This window comes from Cetorhinus maximus, chromosome 6 (assembly GCF_964194155.1).
Source record: "Cetorhinus maximus chromosome 6, sCetMax3.hap1.1, whole genome shotgun sequence".
Taxonomy (NCBI): Eukaryota; Metazoa; Chordata; class Chondrichthyes; order Lamniformes; family Cetorhinidae; genus Cetorhinus; species Cetorhinus maximus.
The window spans coordinates 123,211,977-123,229,740 of NC_135884.1; the positions used below are offsets into that span (position 1 = coordinate 123,211,977).

Genomic DNA, 17,764 nt, shown 5'->3' on the forward strand with positions numbered 1-17,764 from the left:
ACAGCCAACATGGAGGCCTGGAAGAAAAAATGTATGATCAGCAGTTAAGTAGGAACAGGGTCAAAAGAGGAAGAAGTGAGTCTCAGAAAAAAATGAGCTCAGACTATGATGGGAGATAGGAGGAAGCCCAGAGAAAATGTGTGTTAGGTCTAGGGTAGGGGGAAGCTTGGCATGTTGAGCCAGAGGAAGCAGAGGCAGCAGAATGATAGTCTCAATCTTAGTGACAAAGAAGTTGGTTACGAGGGTGGTGGAGAAAGTGGGGAGGGTTATACGAATACATTTGGTAGTGGAAAAAAAATCTGATCATTCCACAAGGATTCTGGAGTGGGACAGAAAAAGCAGAAAACAGTGATTCATGATAAATGGTTAATTTTTCAGACTGGAGGATGGTAGACAGTGGTGTTCCCAAAGGTCAGTGCTAGGACCACTGCTTTTTTATATATAAAAATGACTTGGATAGTGAAATATAGGGTAAAATTTCAAAATTTGCTGATAATACCAAACCAGGACTGTAGCAAATAGTGAGGATGATACCAATCGACGACACAGAACATAGCTGGCTCGCAGAATGGAGAGACAAGTAGATGGAATTTAATACAGACAAGATTGAAGTGTTAGAACAGGTCGAGAGAGCAGTTAATAAAGTATACAGCATCCTAGGTTTTATTAAGAGGGGCATAGAGTACAAAAGCAAAGAAGCTATGTTAAATTTGTATAAAACACTGGTTTGACCTCACCTGGGGTATTGCATCCAGTTCTGGGTGCCAAACTTTAGGAAAGATGTGGCACTGAGAAGGTGCAGAAAAGGTTCATAAATAGTTCCAAGGATGAGGAACTTCCATTACATAGATAGATTGGAGAGGTTGGGACTGTTTTCCTTGGAGAAGAGAAGGTTGAGAGGAAATTTGTTAGAAGTATATCAAATCATGAGGGGACTGGACAAAGAAAATAGGGAGAAACTGTTCCCATTCACGAAAGGATCGAGAACAAGAGGGCACGGGGTTAAGATAATTGGCAAAAGAAGCAATGATGACACAAGGAAAAGGTTTTTCATGCAGCGAGAGGTTGGAGTCTGGAATGCATTGCCTGAAAGAGGTGAAGGCAGGTTTGATCAAGGCATTTAAGAGGGAATTGGATTATTATCTGAAAAGAAAGAATATGCAGGGCTTTGGGGATCAGGTTGGGGAGTAGCACGAGATAAATTGTTCCTTCGAAGAGCCAGCGCAGACACAATGGACTGAGTGGCCTCATTCTGTGTTGTCACCATTCTGTGATTCTGATGTGATTTTAGCAAAAGGGCTAGGGAGTGGCACTCCAGATTTAATGGCACAAGTCTAAAGTGCAGGAACATAGGGATCTGGGGGATCTTTGAAGGTGGCAGAACATATTGACAGAGTAATTAGCAAAGCCCATTGGTTCCAGGGCTTCATATATAGAGGTACTGAGTACAAAAACAGGAAAGTTATGCTGAACCTTTAGAAAGCTCTGGTGAGGGCACAAGTAGAATATTGCATTCAGTTCTGGTCACCACACCATAGGAAGGATATTAAGATCCTTGAGATGGTGCAGAGGAGATTTATCAGAATGATTTCACAGATGAGAGATTTTACCTACAAGGTTAGGTTGGAGAAGCTGTTGTTCTCCTTGGAAAAAAGGAGATTGTGGGGCGATTTGATAGAGGTCAACAAGATTATGACTGGTTTTTGACAAGGTAAGAAAGAAAAGCTGTCACCATTAACTGATCTTGCAAGGGCCAGGAAACAGGGATTTAAGCTTGTGGGCAAGAGGTGCAAGGAGAATGCAGGAAGAACCTTTTTACAAAGCAAGCAAAAATGACCTACAACTCGCTACCTATGCAAGCGGTGGAATCGGAGACAATGGTTTCAAAAGAAAATTGGATGGGCATTTGAGGGAAATAATCTTGCAGAGGAATAGAGTGGGGGAATGGACTGACTGGATTGCTCCACAAAGAGCCAGAATGGGCCAAATAGCTCCTTCTGTGCGGCATTGATGCTATGACTAGTGGGCAGTTTTGCCAGAGGAGAACAGAGCCCAATAATGCTTCATGTGGTCCAGCCAAATTTTCTGATGAATTGCTCAACCTGTTGTGTCATATACTTTAAAATTTTTGCCCCTTGGATTTACGGAAATTAAAATAGGGCTATAATTTTTTGGGGGGGGGGGGTGAAGGGGCGGTGATTAGGCTGGTAAAGAGTAAGTGTTTTACTGGGGACAAGAGCATCTAAAGCAGAGTTGAGGAAGTGATTGAGCAGATTGCCAACTGCAGAAAGTATTGTGGCAAAAAGGTTAGATAGTTGGGATTCTGAAAGTGCCATTGTAAGTGATTCGAGCGAGAGCTTTTTTCAGGACGCAGCCGCCATCCGTGATTCTGGAAGGAACTTTGCAATTTCCAATTTCATGGTCCTATCCATGTCCTCTTCACTATGGACGTCCAATCTGTCTATACTTCCAACCTCCACCGGGCAAGTCTTAGGGTTCTCTGCTTTTTAAAATTCATTCAGGGAATGTGGGCTTCACTGGTTAGGCCTGCATTTATTGCCCATCCCCAGTTGCCCTTGAGAAGGTGGTGGTGAGCTGCCTTCTTGAAACGCTGCAGCCCATGTGGTGTAGGTACACCCACAGTGCTGCTGGAAGGGAATTCCAGGGTTTTGACCCAGCGACAGTGAAGGAACAGCGATATTTTTCCAAGTCAGGATGGTGAGTGACTTGGAGGGGAACTTGCAGGTGGTGGTGTTCCCACCTATCTGCTGCCTTTGTCCTTCTGGATGGTAGTGGTTGTGGGTTTGAAAGATGCTGTCAAAGTAGCCTTGGTGAATTCCTGCAGTGCATCTTGTAAATGGTACACACTGCTGCTACTGTGCATTGGTGGTGGAGAGGGTGAATGTTTGTGGATGTGGTGCCAATCAAGCGGGCTGCTTTGTCCTGGATGGTGTCAAGCTTCTAGAGTGTTATGGGAGCTGCACTCATTCAAGCAAGTGGGGAGTACTCCATTACACTCCTGACTTGTGCCTTGTAGACGGTGGACAGGCTGTGGAGAGTCAGGAGTTAACTCATCGCACGATTCCTAGCCTCTGACCTGCTTTGTAGCCACAATATTTATATGGCTAGTCCAGTTCAGTTTCTGGTTAATGGTAACCCCCAGGATGCTGATAGTGGGGGATTCAGTGATGGCAATGACATTGAATACCAAGGGACGACGGTTAGATTCTCTTGTTGGAGATGGTCATTACCTGGCACTTGTGTGGCGCGAATGTTACTTGCCAATTGTCAGCCCAAGCCTGAATATTGTCTTGCTATATTTGGACACAGACTGGCTCAGTATCTGAGGATTCACGAATGGTGCTGAACATTGTGCAATCATCAGCGAACATCCCCACTTCTGACCTTACGGTGAAAGAAAGATCATTGATGAAGCAGCTGAAGATGGTTGGGCTGATGACACTACCCTGAGGAACTCCTGCAGTGATGTCCTGAACCTGAGATAATTGACCTCCAATGACCACAACCATCTTCCTTTGTGCTAGGTAAGACTCCAACCAGTGGAGAGTTTTACCCCTGATTCCATTTGACTCCAGTTTTGCTAGCGTTCCTTGATGCCACACTCGGTCAAATGCGGCCTTGATGTCAAGGGCAGTCACTCTCACCTCTCCTCGGGAGTTCAGCTCTTTTGTCCATGTTTGAACCAAGGCTGCAATGAGGTCGGGAGCTGAGTGGCCCTGGCGGAACCCTAACTGGGTGTCAGAGAGCAGGTTATTGCCAGCAAGTGCTGCTTGATAGCACTGTTGATGACCCTTTCCATTACTTTACTGATGATCGAGAGTAGACTGATGGGGCAGTAACTGGCTGGGTTGGATTTGTTCTGCTTTCTGTGTACAGGACATACCTGGGTCATTTTCCACATAGCCGGGTAGATGCCAGTGTTGTAGCTGTACTGGAACAGCTTGGCTAGGGGCATAGCAAGTTCAGGAACCCAAGTCTTTAGTACTAATGCCTGTATATTGTCAGAGCCCATAGCCTTTGCACTATCCAGTGCATTAAGCCATTTCTTGATATCACGTGGAGTGAACTGAATTGGCTGAAAATTGGCATCTATGATGCTGGGGACCTCTGGAAGAGGCCGAGGTGGATCATCCACTTGGCACTTCCGGCTGAAGATTGTAGCAAATGCTTCAGCCTTATCTTTTGCACTGATGTGCTGGGCTCCCCCGTCATTGGGGACGGGGATATTTGTGGAGCCTCCTCCTACAGTGAGTTGTTTAATTATCCACCACCATTCATGACTGGATGTGGCAGGGCTGCAGAGCTTAGATCTGATCCGTTGGTTGTGGGATCGCTTAGCTCTGTTTATCACTTGCTGTTTATGCTGTTTGGCATGCAAGTAGTCTTGTGTTATAGCTTCACCAGGTTGACATCTCATTTTTAGATATGCCTGGTGCAGCTCTTGGCATGCCCTCCTGCACTCTTCATTGAACCAGAGTTGATCCTTTGGCTTGATGGTAATGGTAGAGTGGGGGATATGCTGGGCCACGAGGTTACAGATTGTGTTCGAGTACAATTCTGCTGCTGCTGATGACCCATAGCGCCTCATGGATGCCCAGTCTTGAGTTGTTAAGATTCATTTGAAATCCATCCCGTTTAGCATGGTGGTACTGCCACACAACACAATGGAAGGTATCTTCAATGTGGAGACGGGACTTCGCCTCCACAACAACTGCGCAGCGGTCACACCTACCGATACTGTCATGGACAGATGCATCTGCGGCAGGCAGGTTGGTGAGGATGAGGTCAAGTATTTTTTCCCTCTTGTTGGTTCCCTCACCTCCTGCCGCAGACCCAGTCTAGCTGTGTCCTTTAGGACTCGACCAGTTAGGTCAGTAGTGGTGCTACCGAGCCACTCTTGGTGATGGACATTGAAGTCCCCACCCAGAGTACATTCTGTGCCCTTGCCACCCTCAGTGCTTCCTCCAAGTGGTGTTCAACATTACTGTGGTGATGTGGTGTTCAATAGCACTGATTCATCAGCTGAAGGAGGGAACTACATGGTAATCAGCAGGTGGTTTCCTTGTCCATGTTTGATCTGATGCCATGAGACTTCAAGGAGTCCGAGGTCGATGTTGAGGACTCCCAGGACAACTCCCTCCTGACTGTATACCTTGCCGCCACCTTTGCTGGGTCTGTCCTGCTGGTGGGACAGGACATACCCAGGGATGGTGATGGTGATGTCTGGAACATTATCTGTAAGATATGATTCTGTGAGGATGACTATGTCAGGCTATTGCTTGACCAGTCTGTGAGACAGCACTCCCACTTGGCACTAGCCCCCAGATGTTAGTAAGGAGGACTTTGCAGGGTCGACAAGGCTGAGTTTGCCGTTGTCATTTCCAGTGTTTAGGTCGATGCCGGATAGTCGCCAGGTTTCAATCCTTTTTTGAGACTCTGTAGTGGTTTGATACAACTGTGTGGCTTGCTGGGCCATTTCAGAGGGTATATAAGAGTCAACCACATTGCTGTGGTCTGGAGTCACATGCAGGCCAGACTAGGTAAGGATAGCAGGTTTCCTTCCTTAAAGGACCGGATGGGTTTTTTTTTACAACAATTGACAATGGTTTCATGGTCATCATTAGACTTTTAATTCCAGACTTTTTATTGAATTCAAATTCCACCATCTGCCGTGGCAGGATTCGAACCTGAGTCCCGAGAGCATTATTCTGGATCTCTGGATTACTAATCCAGTAACAACGTCACTACGCCATCGCCTCCCCTCTCAAACATTTTCCATCCATCCCCAATCTCTTCCGCCAGGTTGAACTTGTCCTCATATTGAATAACTTCTCCTTCAACTCCACTCACTTCTGCCTCCCTCTCTGAACCATGATGGGGTTCCACTGTCCTCACCTTCTACCTCTCTAGCCTCCGTATTCAACGGATCATGCTCCACCATTTCCGCCACCTACAGCATGATGCCATTACTAAACACATCTTGCACTCCCCTCTCCTTTCAGCATTTCGAAGGGGCCATTCCCTCCATGACAATGGTCCACTCCTCAATCACCCTAACACCCCCTCCAACTTCATTCCCTGGCACCTTTCATGCAAGTGCAAGAGATGCCACACCTGTCCTTTTACCTCCTCTGTTCTCACTGTTGAAGGCCCTAAATATTCCTTCCAGGTGAAGCAGCAATTTATGCATACTCCTTTCAATTTACTGTATGGTGTTTGCTGCTCACAATGTGGTCAGTTCTATATTGAGGAGATCAAATACAGATTGTGTAACCACTTTTCAGAACACCTCTCTTCCGTCTGCAAGCATGACCCCAAGCTTCCAGTTGCTTGTCATTTTACTTCGCCATGTAGCTCTCATGCTGATCTGTCTTTCCTTGGCCTGCAGCAATGTTCCAATGAAGCTCAACCTAAAATTGAGGAATAGCACCTCACCCTTCAATTAGGCACTTTACAGCCTTCTGCACTCAAGATTGAGTTCAACAATTCCAGACCAATCTCTGCTCCATTTGTTTCCTTTTCCTTTGTTAAGTTTTGGTTTTAGTCTTGTTTTTCCCAGTTTCTATTTGCGGATGGCAGCTGTCCATCATTTTGCCATTCACACCTCCTCTAGACCCATCTTTTATTTCTTCACTTGTCCCATTCCCACTCCTTTGGCTTTGACCCACCAACTCTTTTGTGATTTAATCTCTGTCTTCCACCCTATCACAGACATTTCCTTTGTTCTTTTACCACCCTCCCCCCTTTCACTTGCTTAAAACCTGTTACACCTCTAAATCTTTCCCAGTTCGTGTGAAAGGTCGTCAAACTGAAACATTAATTCTGTTTCTCTCATCACAGATTCTGCCTGACCTGGTGAGTATTCCCAGCATTTTCTGTTTTTATTTCAGATCTCCAGTATACAGGACCAGGTCCAGTATACAGTATTTTGCTTTAGTATTGGTGATCAGAGATGGCTTTGTTTGTAATTTAGATAATGGGAACAGGGAAACCATGCGAGATGGCAAGATCGAAGGGGGTGACTGTGAATAAGGGTAGAAGAGTTTATATGGAGGGAAAGGTTAAGTGAGAGCTGGAGGGCAGTGAATGCAGAGGGGAGAGAGAGAGAGCAAGTGCAGTTAGATGGAGCTTGCAATCAACAAGGATGCGGATTGCAGAGACTGAGGGAGGAAAGGAGTAAGGATGTTTTGGTGAGAAAGTAGGGGTTGGGCTTTGGTGAGTAAAGAACAAGGTTCTTAAAGCAGAGGTGAGAAAGGTGGAGCAAGGTGAGATTCTCAAAGGAGAAAGTACCCGAGGAATAGGATGAGGTACCAATATAACATCTAGCAGCGCCTGGATAAGGCATATTTATTCAACAGTCTTCTAAATCCAAGGTAATTTATTAAATATTCTACTGAAGCACAGCAAGCCTATTAGATTTGGAGCAAGAGTGTTAAACATCTTCAGGATCTTTAATGGTGGAAAAACTACTAGCACTAAAGTCACAGGTTGTTGGGTTTTCACTGTCCTATTTAATGAAATAGCTGCTCTTTGACTTATCTATTTCAACTGTGCATGTCAACTGATGTTGTCTCATTAGAATGGTGTGCAGCAAATAGTGTGGTTGTGCTTATTGACAAGGAGTCAAATCGAACACTGATAATTACAGAACAATCATGTCTAACCTAAACAAGCCATAATGAATGAGAAGCTGTTGCAGCACCTCTATTGCAACAACCTGCGTGGTCATCAATTTGGCTGAATGGCTAATTAATCAGTAAGATGTTTTCCATCATATTGGACAGAATTACAAAGAGCCATACAAATTTAGTTCTCAAAGATTTCTAAAAATTTCAATAAGGAATGCCAACCCAGTGGCATGCTGAACTCGGCACATGACTTCCGCAAAATATGCAAAGATTAGATCACAGTAATGTATATCACTCAAGGAAGCATGCTCAGCCCTATTCTCTCTTCTTTATCAATGATGTACTGAATGTAATTAAAAATGATGTTATGTTGGTGACATGACTTTCTATGGAGAAATTTACTCCCTTTTGGAAAAACAACTGAAGTCCCAATACTCCAACAACCCTGTTTTAGCACCAGACACTAGGTAATAGTTCATGGGAAAAAAAACTCTAAAGCAAGTTGGTTCAAGAGGTTAAATCCATTCAATTTGAAACTGACCAATTTAGTTTTCTCTATTTCCAGAATGAAAGAAAACCCCGCATAAAGCAGAAGGCTCTATGACACAGTTGTACATGGCTCCTGATCAAAGCAATTAGGAATACAGTTCTATTTGTCCTCAAAAATTCTGCACTTGGAAATATCAATGATAGCTTAAGAGATGGATCTCTCATTTAAAACAAACACATGTACCACCATTTCATAAGGCACGCACATTGGTCAGGTGCACAACATCACTGCTTACAATATGGAGCGGTTGCCCTCAATTTAAATTATTTCCAATTTATAATGTCATAGCCATCCTAAAAGATAAATTGATGCATTGATTGCACCTTCAAGTAAATCAGTCTAATTCCTCTCCTGAAATTCAATTTCTTACTGGAAAGAAATAAAGAAAATTTGTATTAGAAATTTAACATTAGAAATTTGTGGTAATGTCCCCCACAACTGTTCATTTAAAGGCTTGTAGTCACATTCAGCTGACATGAATCTTATGCAGCTTGTGAGGAGTGTTGAAATGTTTACTTCTTTTTAGTAACTAATTGAATAATCTGCATGTTTAAATGTGTTCAATCAAGCAAACAATTCTGAAGTCTAACTGGGTCTCAATATCACTAATTGACTTAACTTCAGATTGGAACATCTCTGAGAAGCCAGGTCCATTTTCTTCCCTTGGTGGAATCTTTTCCTGTAGATGCCACCTATTCAGCTGCCACAAACTGAGCTGCAATTGGAACTTAGGAAGAACACTATCTTTCCATTCATCAAGGCTGCAGCCATAGTCAAAGGGTTAAAGATCTCAGCCATGCACATGTCAATCAACACAATGTGGTGACGGAATCAGCGCAGTGGAGATAAATCCTGGGTGTGCCATCTATGCCCACATTGTCCTCATTTTATTACTTACTCTCGGTTTTTATGGGGAGGAAACAACACAAATTAACAAGATAACAACACAAATGTAAGTTGCAAATAAATGGGGATCAATTTGTGTGCTTTTTTCCAAAATCATAGGAACAAAAAATAATGAACAAACAAGTGCTGGATAGCACTTGAACGCTCATTGCCTTACTCAAGCTAATGAAGGTCAGCTGTATAGATATTCTATGCCCTTCTGCACCAAGCAAACATAAACCTAACCTAAGCAACAACCTTTTAGTAAATACTGAACAATACATTTGTTTTTAAATGAGCTAGGCTACATCAGCATGAAAGCAAGCAGACAAATTGATTTTCTTCCATAGTTTGTCAATTGACTTTCATTACTTAAAGCCCCATCACCAAATATGGGTAGCAAACTTCCATTTCTCAGTCAAGTAACAAAACCTCCCCTCAATATTATTTGCAAGAAGACATATTTCTTTTTATGTCATTAAGTTATATTAAAAGTTGTAAAATAGTAGTGCATATTACATTAAAGTCACACTATTACTCACTATTCAGCAAATGAAAAAGAGTCAGTTACATTCCCCAGTGGTGAAATCCTTCATCACAGCAATTCAGGTTTGGAACACCAGACAGAAGATCAGAAGCAAACAACTGAAGTGTGAGACAATAAAATGAGTTACTCCTTAAAAGATACCACTAATAAAATATTAATTTTGATAAGTGATACCTAAGAGGTATGTCTTAGAAAATGTCTTTAATGAGAAAAGCTAAGTAGAGAGGTGGCAAAATATAGGGAATGTATTCCAGAGCTTGGGGCCTGGGCAACTGAAGGCATGACCACCAATGATGAGTGATTAAAATCAGGGATGCACAAAGGGCCAGAATTAGAGGAACGCAGATATCTCAGGGGGTTGTGTGACTGGAGGAAATTACAGAGATAGGGAAGGGCGAGTCCATGGAGGGATTTTGAAATAAAGATTAGAATTTTAAAATCCAAACATTGCTTGACTAGGAACCAACGTAGGTGGTGAACACAGGAGTGATAGGGGAATTGGATTTTGTGTGAGTTAAGGCAAGGGCAGCAGAGGTTTGGATGACTTCAAGTTTATGGAGGTAGAATGTGGGAGCCAGGAGTGTGTCGGAATAGTCGAGTCTATAGATTATGAAGGCACAAATGAGGGTTTCAGCAGCAGATTAGCTGTGACATGGACGAAGTCAGGCAATATTATAGAGGTGGAAATAGGCAGTCTTAGTGATGGCAGAAATATGAGGTTGGAAGCTCATCTTGGTGTTGAATGTGACACCAAGGCTGCAAACAGACCATCTTAATCTCAGACTGTTACCAGGGAGTGCGATGAAGTTGGTAGTTAGGGAATGGAGTTTGGAGTGGGGACCGAAAACAATGACTTCAGTCTTCCCAATATTTAATTGGAGGAACTTTTTGCTCATCCAGTACTGAATGTCAGATAAGCAATCCAATAATTTAGCAATAGTGGAGGAGAGAGGTGGTGGTGAGATAGAGCTGGGTGTCGTCAGCATACACATAAAAACCAACACAATGCTTTTGTACGATGTTGCCAAAGAGCAGCATGTAAATGAGAAATAGGAGGGGGGCTGAGGATAGATCCTTGGAAGACACCAGAGGTAACAGTGTGGGAGCAGAAGAGAAGTAATTGCAAGGGATTCTCTAAAATCAAAAACATAGTAAGCTGAATTCTTGAAAGAAGTCTCTCATATGACTGTTAAAATCAATCTTTGTTAATCTAAGGGCATAAACAAAGGTACCATCAGAATTTCTTGAAATTAAGCAAGTATCAAACAAATATGGTTAAAAACAGTATTTCCATAAAGAAGGGTAATATTTCCTGGGTTTAACCAGGTGAGTTCATGTTGCTTCTATAGTAACATGCTCATTATGTTCCATATACTATAGGGAGGAACTGCACATACCAATTTAAAGGCAATGTTTGACAAAATTTCAAATGTTGTTTCACACATATAACCTCTGTTTATATGGTACCATTAATGTAAAAAAGCATCCAAAGGAACTTCTTAGAGATTTAATTAGACAAAAATTGACACCATGACAAAGGAGGAATTATAAACTGGGGTGATCAAATGTTGATCAAAGAGGTGAGTTTTCAGGGTGGTCTTCCAGAAGGAGGGAGGTGGAGAGATTTGGGGAAATTGCAGAATATGAAGTTTGGAAGATTTAACACACAGATTCAAATAGTGGAGCAAAGGGGAAGGGAGGCACAAGAATCCAGAGTTGGAGATCTGGAAAGTTCTAATAGAGTTGTAGGGCTGGAAGAAGAGATAGGGAGTATGTATACCATGAATCTATTTAAACAAAAGTATGTGAATTCCAATGTAGGTCAATAAGGCACAGAGTGATGCAATCTGGATATGAGCAGCAGTTTTAGATGAAATGTACTTTACAGAGCATGAAGGGGGGGAAGGCCAACTAAGACAGCAGTGAACATTTGAGTTTGGCGGTGAAAAAGGCATGGGTGAGAGATTCATTAGCAGATAAGCAAAGGAAGAAGTAGAGGCAGGTAATGATATGGAAGAGGAAGTAAGTCTTTGTGGTTGAAAATATATGAGACTGAGCTCAGGTAAGATAGGATGCTAAGATTGTGAATAGTCTGATTAAACTTGGGAGGCTAGTCAGGGAGGAGAATTAACTTGGGTACAGAGTACCTACAATGGTTTTGCTTTTCCTAATGTTTAACTGGGGAAAATTGTAGCTCATCACGACTGGACGTCAGGCAAGCAATGGATAGACAGAGAGAAGTGGAGGAGAGAAAGAGCTGGCTGTTGTCAGTGTAAATGTGAATCTGACCTCAAGTCTTTGAACGATGTCACCGATGAGCAGCATGTAGATGCGGAAAAGTGGGGGCGGGATGGTGGGAATAGACCTTTGAGGGACTCCGGGTACAAGTGTAGGGGAGATGAAAAGCTTTCCTGGAGATGGTCTGGTTATGACTGGATAGGTATGAGGGAAACCAACTGAGGGCAGTGTCATTGCATTAGACAATGGTGAAGAGTCATGGGATGTGAATTATATTGAGCCTATAGCACAGCAACAGGCCATATGACATAACTGGTTGATGTTCCACATGAGCCTCCACTCACAATTCTTCATTTAACCCAATCAGCATAACCTATTAATTTCTTTCTCACGTGTTTATCCAACTTCTCCTTAAATGCTTCTATGCTATTTGCCTCAACTGCTCCTTGTGATGACAAGTTCCACATTCTAGCCACTGTCTGGGATATAAGTTTCTCCTGAATTCCCTGCTGGGTTTATTAGTGCCTGTCTTACATTTTTGGGCACTAGTTTTGGTCTCCCCACATATTCTCTGATCTACCCTATCAAACCCCTTCATATTCTTAAAAGACATCAGCTCATATCTCATCCTTCACTTTTCTAGAGAAAAGAGCTCAGCCTGTTCAATTGTTCCAGATAATTTTAACCTTTCAGTGCCGGTATCATCCTTGTAAATCTTTTTTGCTTCTTCTCCAGTATCTCTATATCCATTTGATAATATGGAAACCAGTACTCCAAGTATGGTCCAGCTAAGGTTCTGTACAAGTTTAACATAACTTCTCTGCTTTTCAATTCTATCCCTCTAGAAATGAGACCATGCTTTGTTTTAATTTTCATGGCTTTATTAACCTATATTGTTACCTTTAGTGCCTTGTGTGCCTGTACCACCAAATCTTTTTGCTCCTCTACCCCATTTAGACTGTGATTTTATGCACTGCTGCAGTTTGTGTATTGTGGCTTGCGATAGCCCTGTGACCTCTGAGGTCATCTTGGGTGAAACAAAGGCTTTGGGCAGAAGCTATTTTTACATACCACATAGAACATGGTGTCTGGAGTGTGCAGCTGAAACTGAGTGGATAGCTTGAAACCATCAAGGAGAGTACTGGGTATGCAGAGATGAAGTGATTTCCCAAGATGGCACCTTGTACAAAGGAACTAGAGTCATTATCCCTAAGTGATGAGAAGAGATGCTGAAGCACATCCATGCAAGCAAAGAATTGAGTCTAGTCTGAAAAAAGCAAGACAAGTATTCTACTGGTCAAATATGGACAATGAGATTACAAGCACTGCATTGGCTGATGTGGTCCTTAACGAACATCTAGCTAAGCAAGCGAGAGAGCCGCTTATGACTTGTGACATTCCAGACAAATGAAAGTGGAACAGATTAAAAAGAACAGTTTTCACTTCATGCATGATTTTCGTTGTAAACCATGTATGTGGGTAACTTGCAACTGCAAAAAATAGTGCATGCATTTTTTTTCTTTTTATGATAAGGGGGGTGTTTGGAGAAACGCCTTTGTGCACTGCTGCCTTTTGTGTACTGTAGCTTTGTCACAGTCATGTGACCTGAGGTCAGCTTGGGTTAAAAAAAAGGCTTTGGGCAGAAGCCATTTTTACACACCACATGGAATAGATTTTCCAAGGACTAAGTGGTCTCTATATTTTTCCTATCAAAGTGTACCACCTTACACTTATCTACTCTGAAATTCATTTGGCAATTACACAGCCATTCTGCAAGTTAATTAATGGCTTTCTTGTTTTGTCGCAGTCCTCCTCTGTAATCCCCAATCTGGTATCATCCACAGATTTTCAAATTTTACTTCTGAATGCTGAGTCCAAATCTTTATAACATAAATGGTGAATTACAGTCAACAGTAGTTCCAGTTCCGATCCTTGTGGAACACCAGTCTAACTATGCAAAAGCAAAAGAGTATGGATGCTGGAAATCTGAAACAAAAACAAAATATGCTGGTAATGTTCAGGTCAGGCAGCATCTGTGGAGAGAAAGAATTAACATTTCAGTTTGAGATGATATATCATCAGAACAGTTCATACACATAACAATTAAAATTAGGGATCATGAGTTTGAGGGTAATATATTAGCATAGATTAAGGATGAACAGAAAACAGGTAGTAGGAATAAACAGGTCATTTTCAGGCTGGCAAGTTGCAACTAGTTGGGTACCACAAAGAACAGTGCTTGAGCCTCAGCTATTTACAATCTATATCAGTGACTTAGGTGAGGAATGTAAGCTGTGAGGAGGACACTGACGTTGCAAATAGATTTAGATCGGTTATGAGAGTGGGCAAGAATGTGGTAGATGGAATATAATGAACAGTTCTGAAGAACGGTCACAAGACCTGAAACATTAACACTGTTTCTCTCTCCACAGGTGCTGGCAGACCTGCTGAGCATTTCCAGCATTTTGTTTTTATTTCAGGTTTCTAGCATCCACAGTATTTTACTTTGGCCTGGGATGAAGGGATTGTCTTAGAAGGAAAGATTGAATAGACTAGGTCTACATTCCCTAGGGTTTAGAAGGATGGAGGTGATCTCAGTTAAACATATAAAATTCTTAAGGAGTTGATAGGGTACATGCTGGGAGGATATTTCCCCTGCCTGGGGAGTCTAGAACTAGGGATCACAGTTTCAGAATAAGGCGTCAGCCATTTAGGACCAAGATTATGTGAAATTTTTCACTCAAAGGGTTGTGAACATTTGGAATTTTCTACCCTATACAGCTGTGGCTGCTCAGTCGTTGAGTATATTTAAGACAAAGAGCAATAGATTTTGGATACTAAAGGAATCAAGGGATTATGTAAAAAGGTGTATCTGAGATGGATGATCAGGTATGATTTTATTGAAAGGTTTTGCAGGTTTGAAAGGCTGAATGCTCCTATTTATGTTCTGACATAGAAACATAGAAAATACTTTCACACTGCAGCGCTTCGATTTGTTTGCTACCACTGCTTTGAAAACCAGAATGGTCAATAATAATTAGTTGAAAATCATCTTTTCTACTAATGCTGTTTAAGAAATCTTAATTGAGTCTCAACATATACCATGGGTGTTTAATGATCATCACTGGTATCCGTCCAGCAGTTTCAAAACAACCATATGGTGAGCTGGCATATTGTTTTTTTTTTGTTCTTTAGTGTTACAGTTTGTTTATGACAATTGTACTTCCTAATAAATGACTCATAGTTTATAGTTTGCAAGACAGAGTCTGTCAGTTTTATTCGCTAATAAAAGACACCCAGAGAGTACAAGATGGCTTGTGCTATATTTGGTGAGCTTACCAGCAACATAAAAGGTTTATTAACACACTTGTGAAGCACTTTGGAATATCTTACTACAGTAGAGGTGCTTTGCGAATGCAGTAACAAGTTGCTACCGCCCTAGCCGATACCTGATAAACTACTTCAAGTGTAGATGGAAACAAAAAACTACAAAGAGGTATTGATAGCTTAAGTGAATGAGCAAAGCTGTGGCAAATGGATTTCAATGTAGGAAAATGTGAAGTCATGTATTTTGAACCTTAAAAGATTAGAACAGGGCACTTTCTAAATAACGTAAAGCCTGGAACAGTAGAGGTCCAAGATACGCGGGGGTCCATGTAAATAGATCATTAAAATGTCATGAACAGGTACAGAAAATAATCAAAAAGACTAATGGAATGCTGGTCTTGAAAGAAGCTATACAAATCAATGGTAGAATTGTAGCTCGACTCCAAAGGTTAAATTATGAGGAGAGATTACACAAACTAGGGCTAGGTTCCAGGGAATTTAGACAGTTAAGAGGTGATTTGATCAAATTTTCAAGATATTAAGGGGAATAGATATGGTAGGGTGGTAAAGGTTTGAGAGACTAAATGGCTTATTCCTGTTCCTAATAATGCCATATTTGGGTTCAGAGGGAGTGAGGAAGTGGTCCTTTGCACCGGGCAAAGAAAACAAAATTTGGAGAAGAACCCAAATCATAACATCTATGTTTTATTGGTTAAACCCAAGGTTGAAATACAATTTAAGATTATTTCCTTGTTGATTTCTTCCGTCTTTAACTGCTGTGTGGAAATCACATGGGCAGTATTTCCCATTGGTTATTATAACTTTAAACTTTAGTCTTGTGTCAGAAATACATATGCAAATAATTAAATTTGATTGCCAAGTGAGAGATTATTTGTATTTTTCTTCTATGTCACAGTAAGGTGAAGGGCACAATCACAAATAGCCTTTACTTTTCTGTTAAGAATTTAGAAAAATGCAAGGCGCATTTGAATGAAACATTCATTGAGAAAACAATACAGAGTAAAGCAAGGAATTGCTGAGAAACTAAAGCTAGTGCCTCTGCTGTAATTTAAGATTCTGAAAAAAATTTGCAGCAAAGGTAACAATGTTGAATCTGTCTGAAATTGGCTTCAAGGACTACAACATAGAAAAGATAAAATAGTTGCAATTAATTAAATGAACAATAAACTTTGCAGATAAGTTCAAAGACAATTGTTGCAGCATATTAACAAATGACTACTGGCAGGGGTTCAGTTCTGCATAACCTCTGACCATCAAACACTGTCATCATAAAAAGTCTTTGCCATTGCCTGTGCCACCTTCAAAGTCTTCTTCTCTTTGGCATTCTGGCCCATATTATCCCTGGCCAGTTGAATCCAGTATGACTCAGTACGTGACATATACTCTGAATAAGGTTCTGCTGGTTGGACTGGAGGATGGTCATCTCCTGACAAAGCAAAAGAAATGGTTAACAATTTCAGATCCTCTCACAATCTCAAAAGCAACACCAACTTCTGCTCAACTGGATCCCCACATATATCCCCATTTCATGTTCCAATTTGAACAGTATTTTAATGTAATCAAAATAAAAGCTTTCCATCAGGAAAAAAATTGAGACACTTATCTTCTTTATATTCAATAATGATGTTGTGGACTCCTAGGTCAATTATGGCACTTATTTGAAGTATAACTGTACTTGTTCCCATTGCCCAGAATTTAAGGCCAACCATAAAAGAGCATTGATAAAATACCTGAAGTTGAATGACAGCACAAGTGTTGTTACTTCTTCACATTTCAGAAGCTCCTATTAAATATACCGTGACCAAAATTATAAATTAAATAGAAATAGATTTGACAGTGACCCTTCAGAGTCTACAAAAGCTAGGTGATGGAAAAACTGTATAGTGCTAATTTCATCCTTTGGATCATACAAATAAATTATTCAATTTTAAACTTTTTTTGTTGCTTAACTTAATCGAACGTGGCCCAGAAAAATTTACCATAAAAATCCATGTTACCCATCATACAATGGAAAAATGTAAACCATTTCTTATTGAAATTTCAATTAAAAATACTTTAATGTTTGCAAATGGTGGTATAGGACTTGTAAATCCATCTCAGCTAAATACAAAGAAATGAATAAAATCTCTGATAAAGTTACTCATGCACTGGTTTGGATTTGTACATGGTGAGCTGCAAAAATTCTATATTGTACTTATTTGATTTTCAATATGTTCTGACAAGAGCAAACCAAAATAGCTTGATTCACAAGCAAACAAGTACTACTCATTACCTAATGGTGTCTTCAGACATGCTTATTCGTAACAGTTACCTGAAAGTTCAGTTTTAGAAACTTAAATCATTGCCATCAGTTGAAACACAGCTCATTTTTATGAGAAAAAGAATGATAAAATAAGAAAATTACTATTAAAGAGTCAGGATAAACTTGTGGAGTCTAAAAACTCAAGTCTTCTAGAAGGATTTATTAATAAGGATTGAAAAGATCCTTCCCTATTGCATCTCAGGATTGTCCCTGAACTGAAGTTCACTATATGCAAGGCTATCTGC

At 41.0% G+C, this 17,764-nt stretch overlaps 1 protein-coding gene across 1 annotated transcript in view; it reads right to left on the reverse strand.

Annotated features, from left to right (window-relative positions):
- Positions 1-15,113: 15,113 nt before the first annotated feature.
- Positions 15,114-17,764, reverse strand: part of klhdc4 (kelch domain containing 4) — a 99,684-nt gene continuing 97,033 nt past the window's right edge. The window contains exon 11 of the mRNA XM_078544422.1: positions 15,114-16,643. Within this exon, the coding sequence (XP_078400548.1) occupies positions 16,471-16,643 (173 nt within the window). The 3' untranslated portion in view covers positions 15,114-16,470. The remainder of the gene's footprint in view (positions 16,644-17,764) is intronic.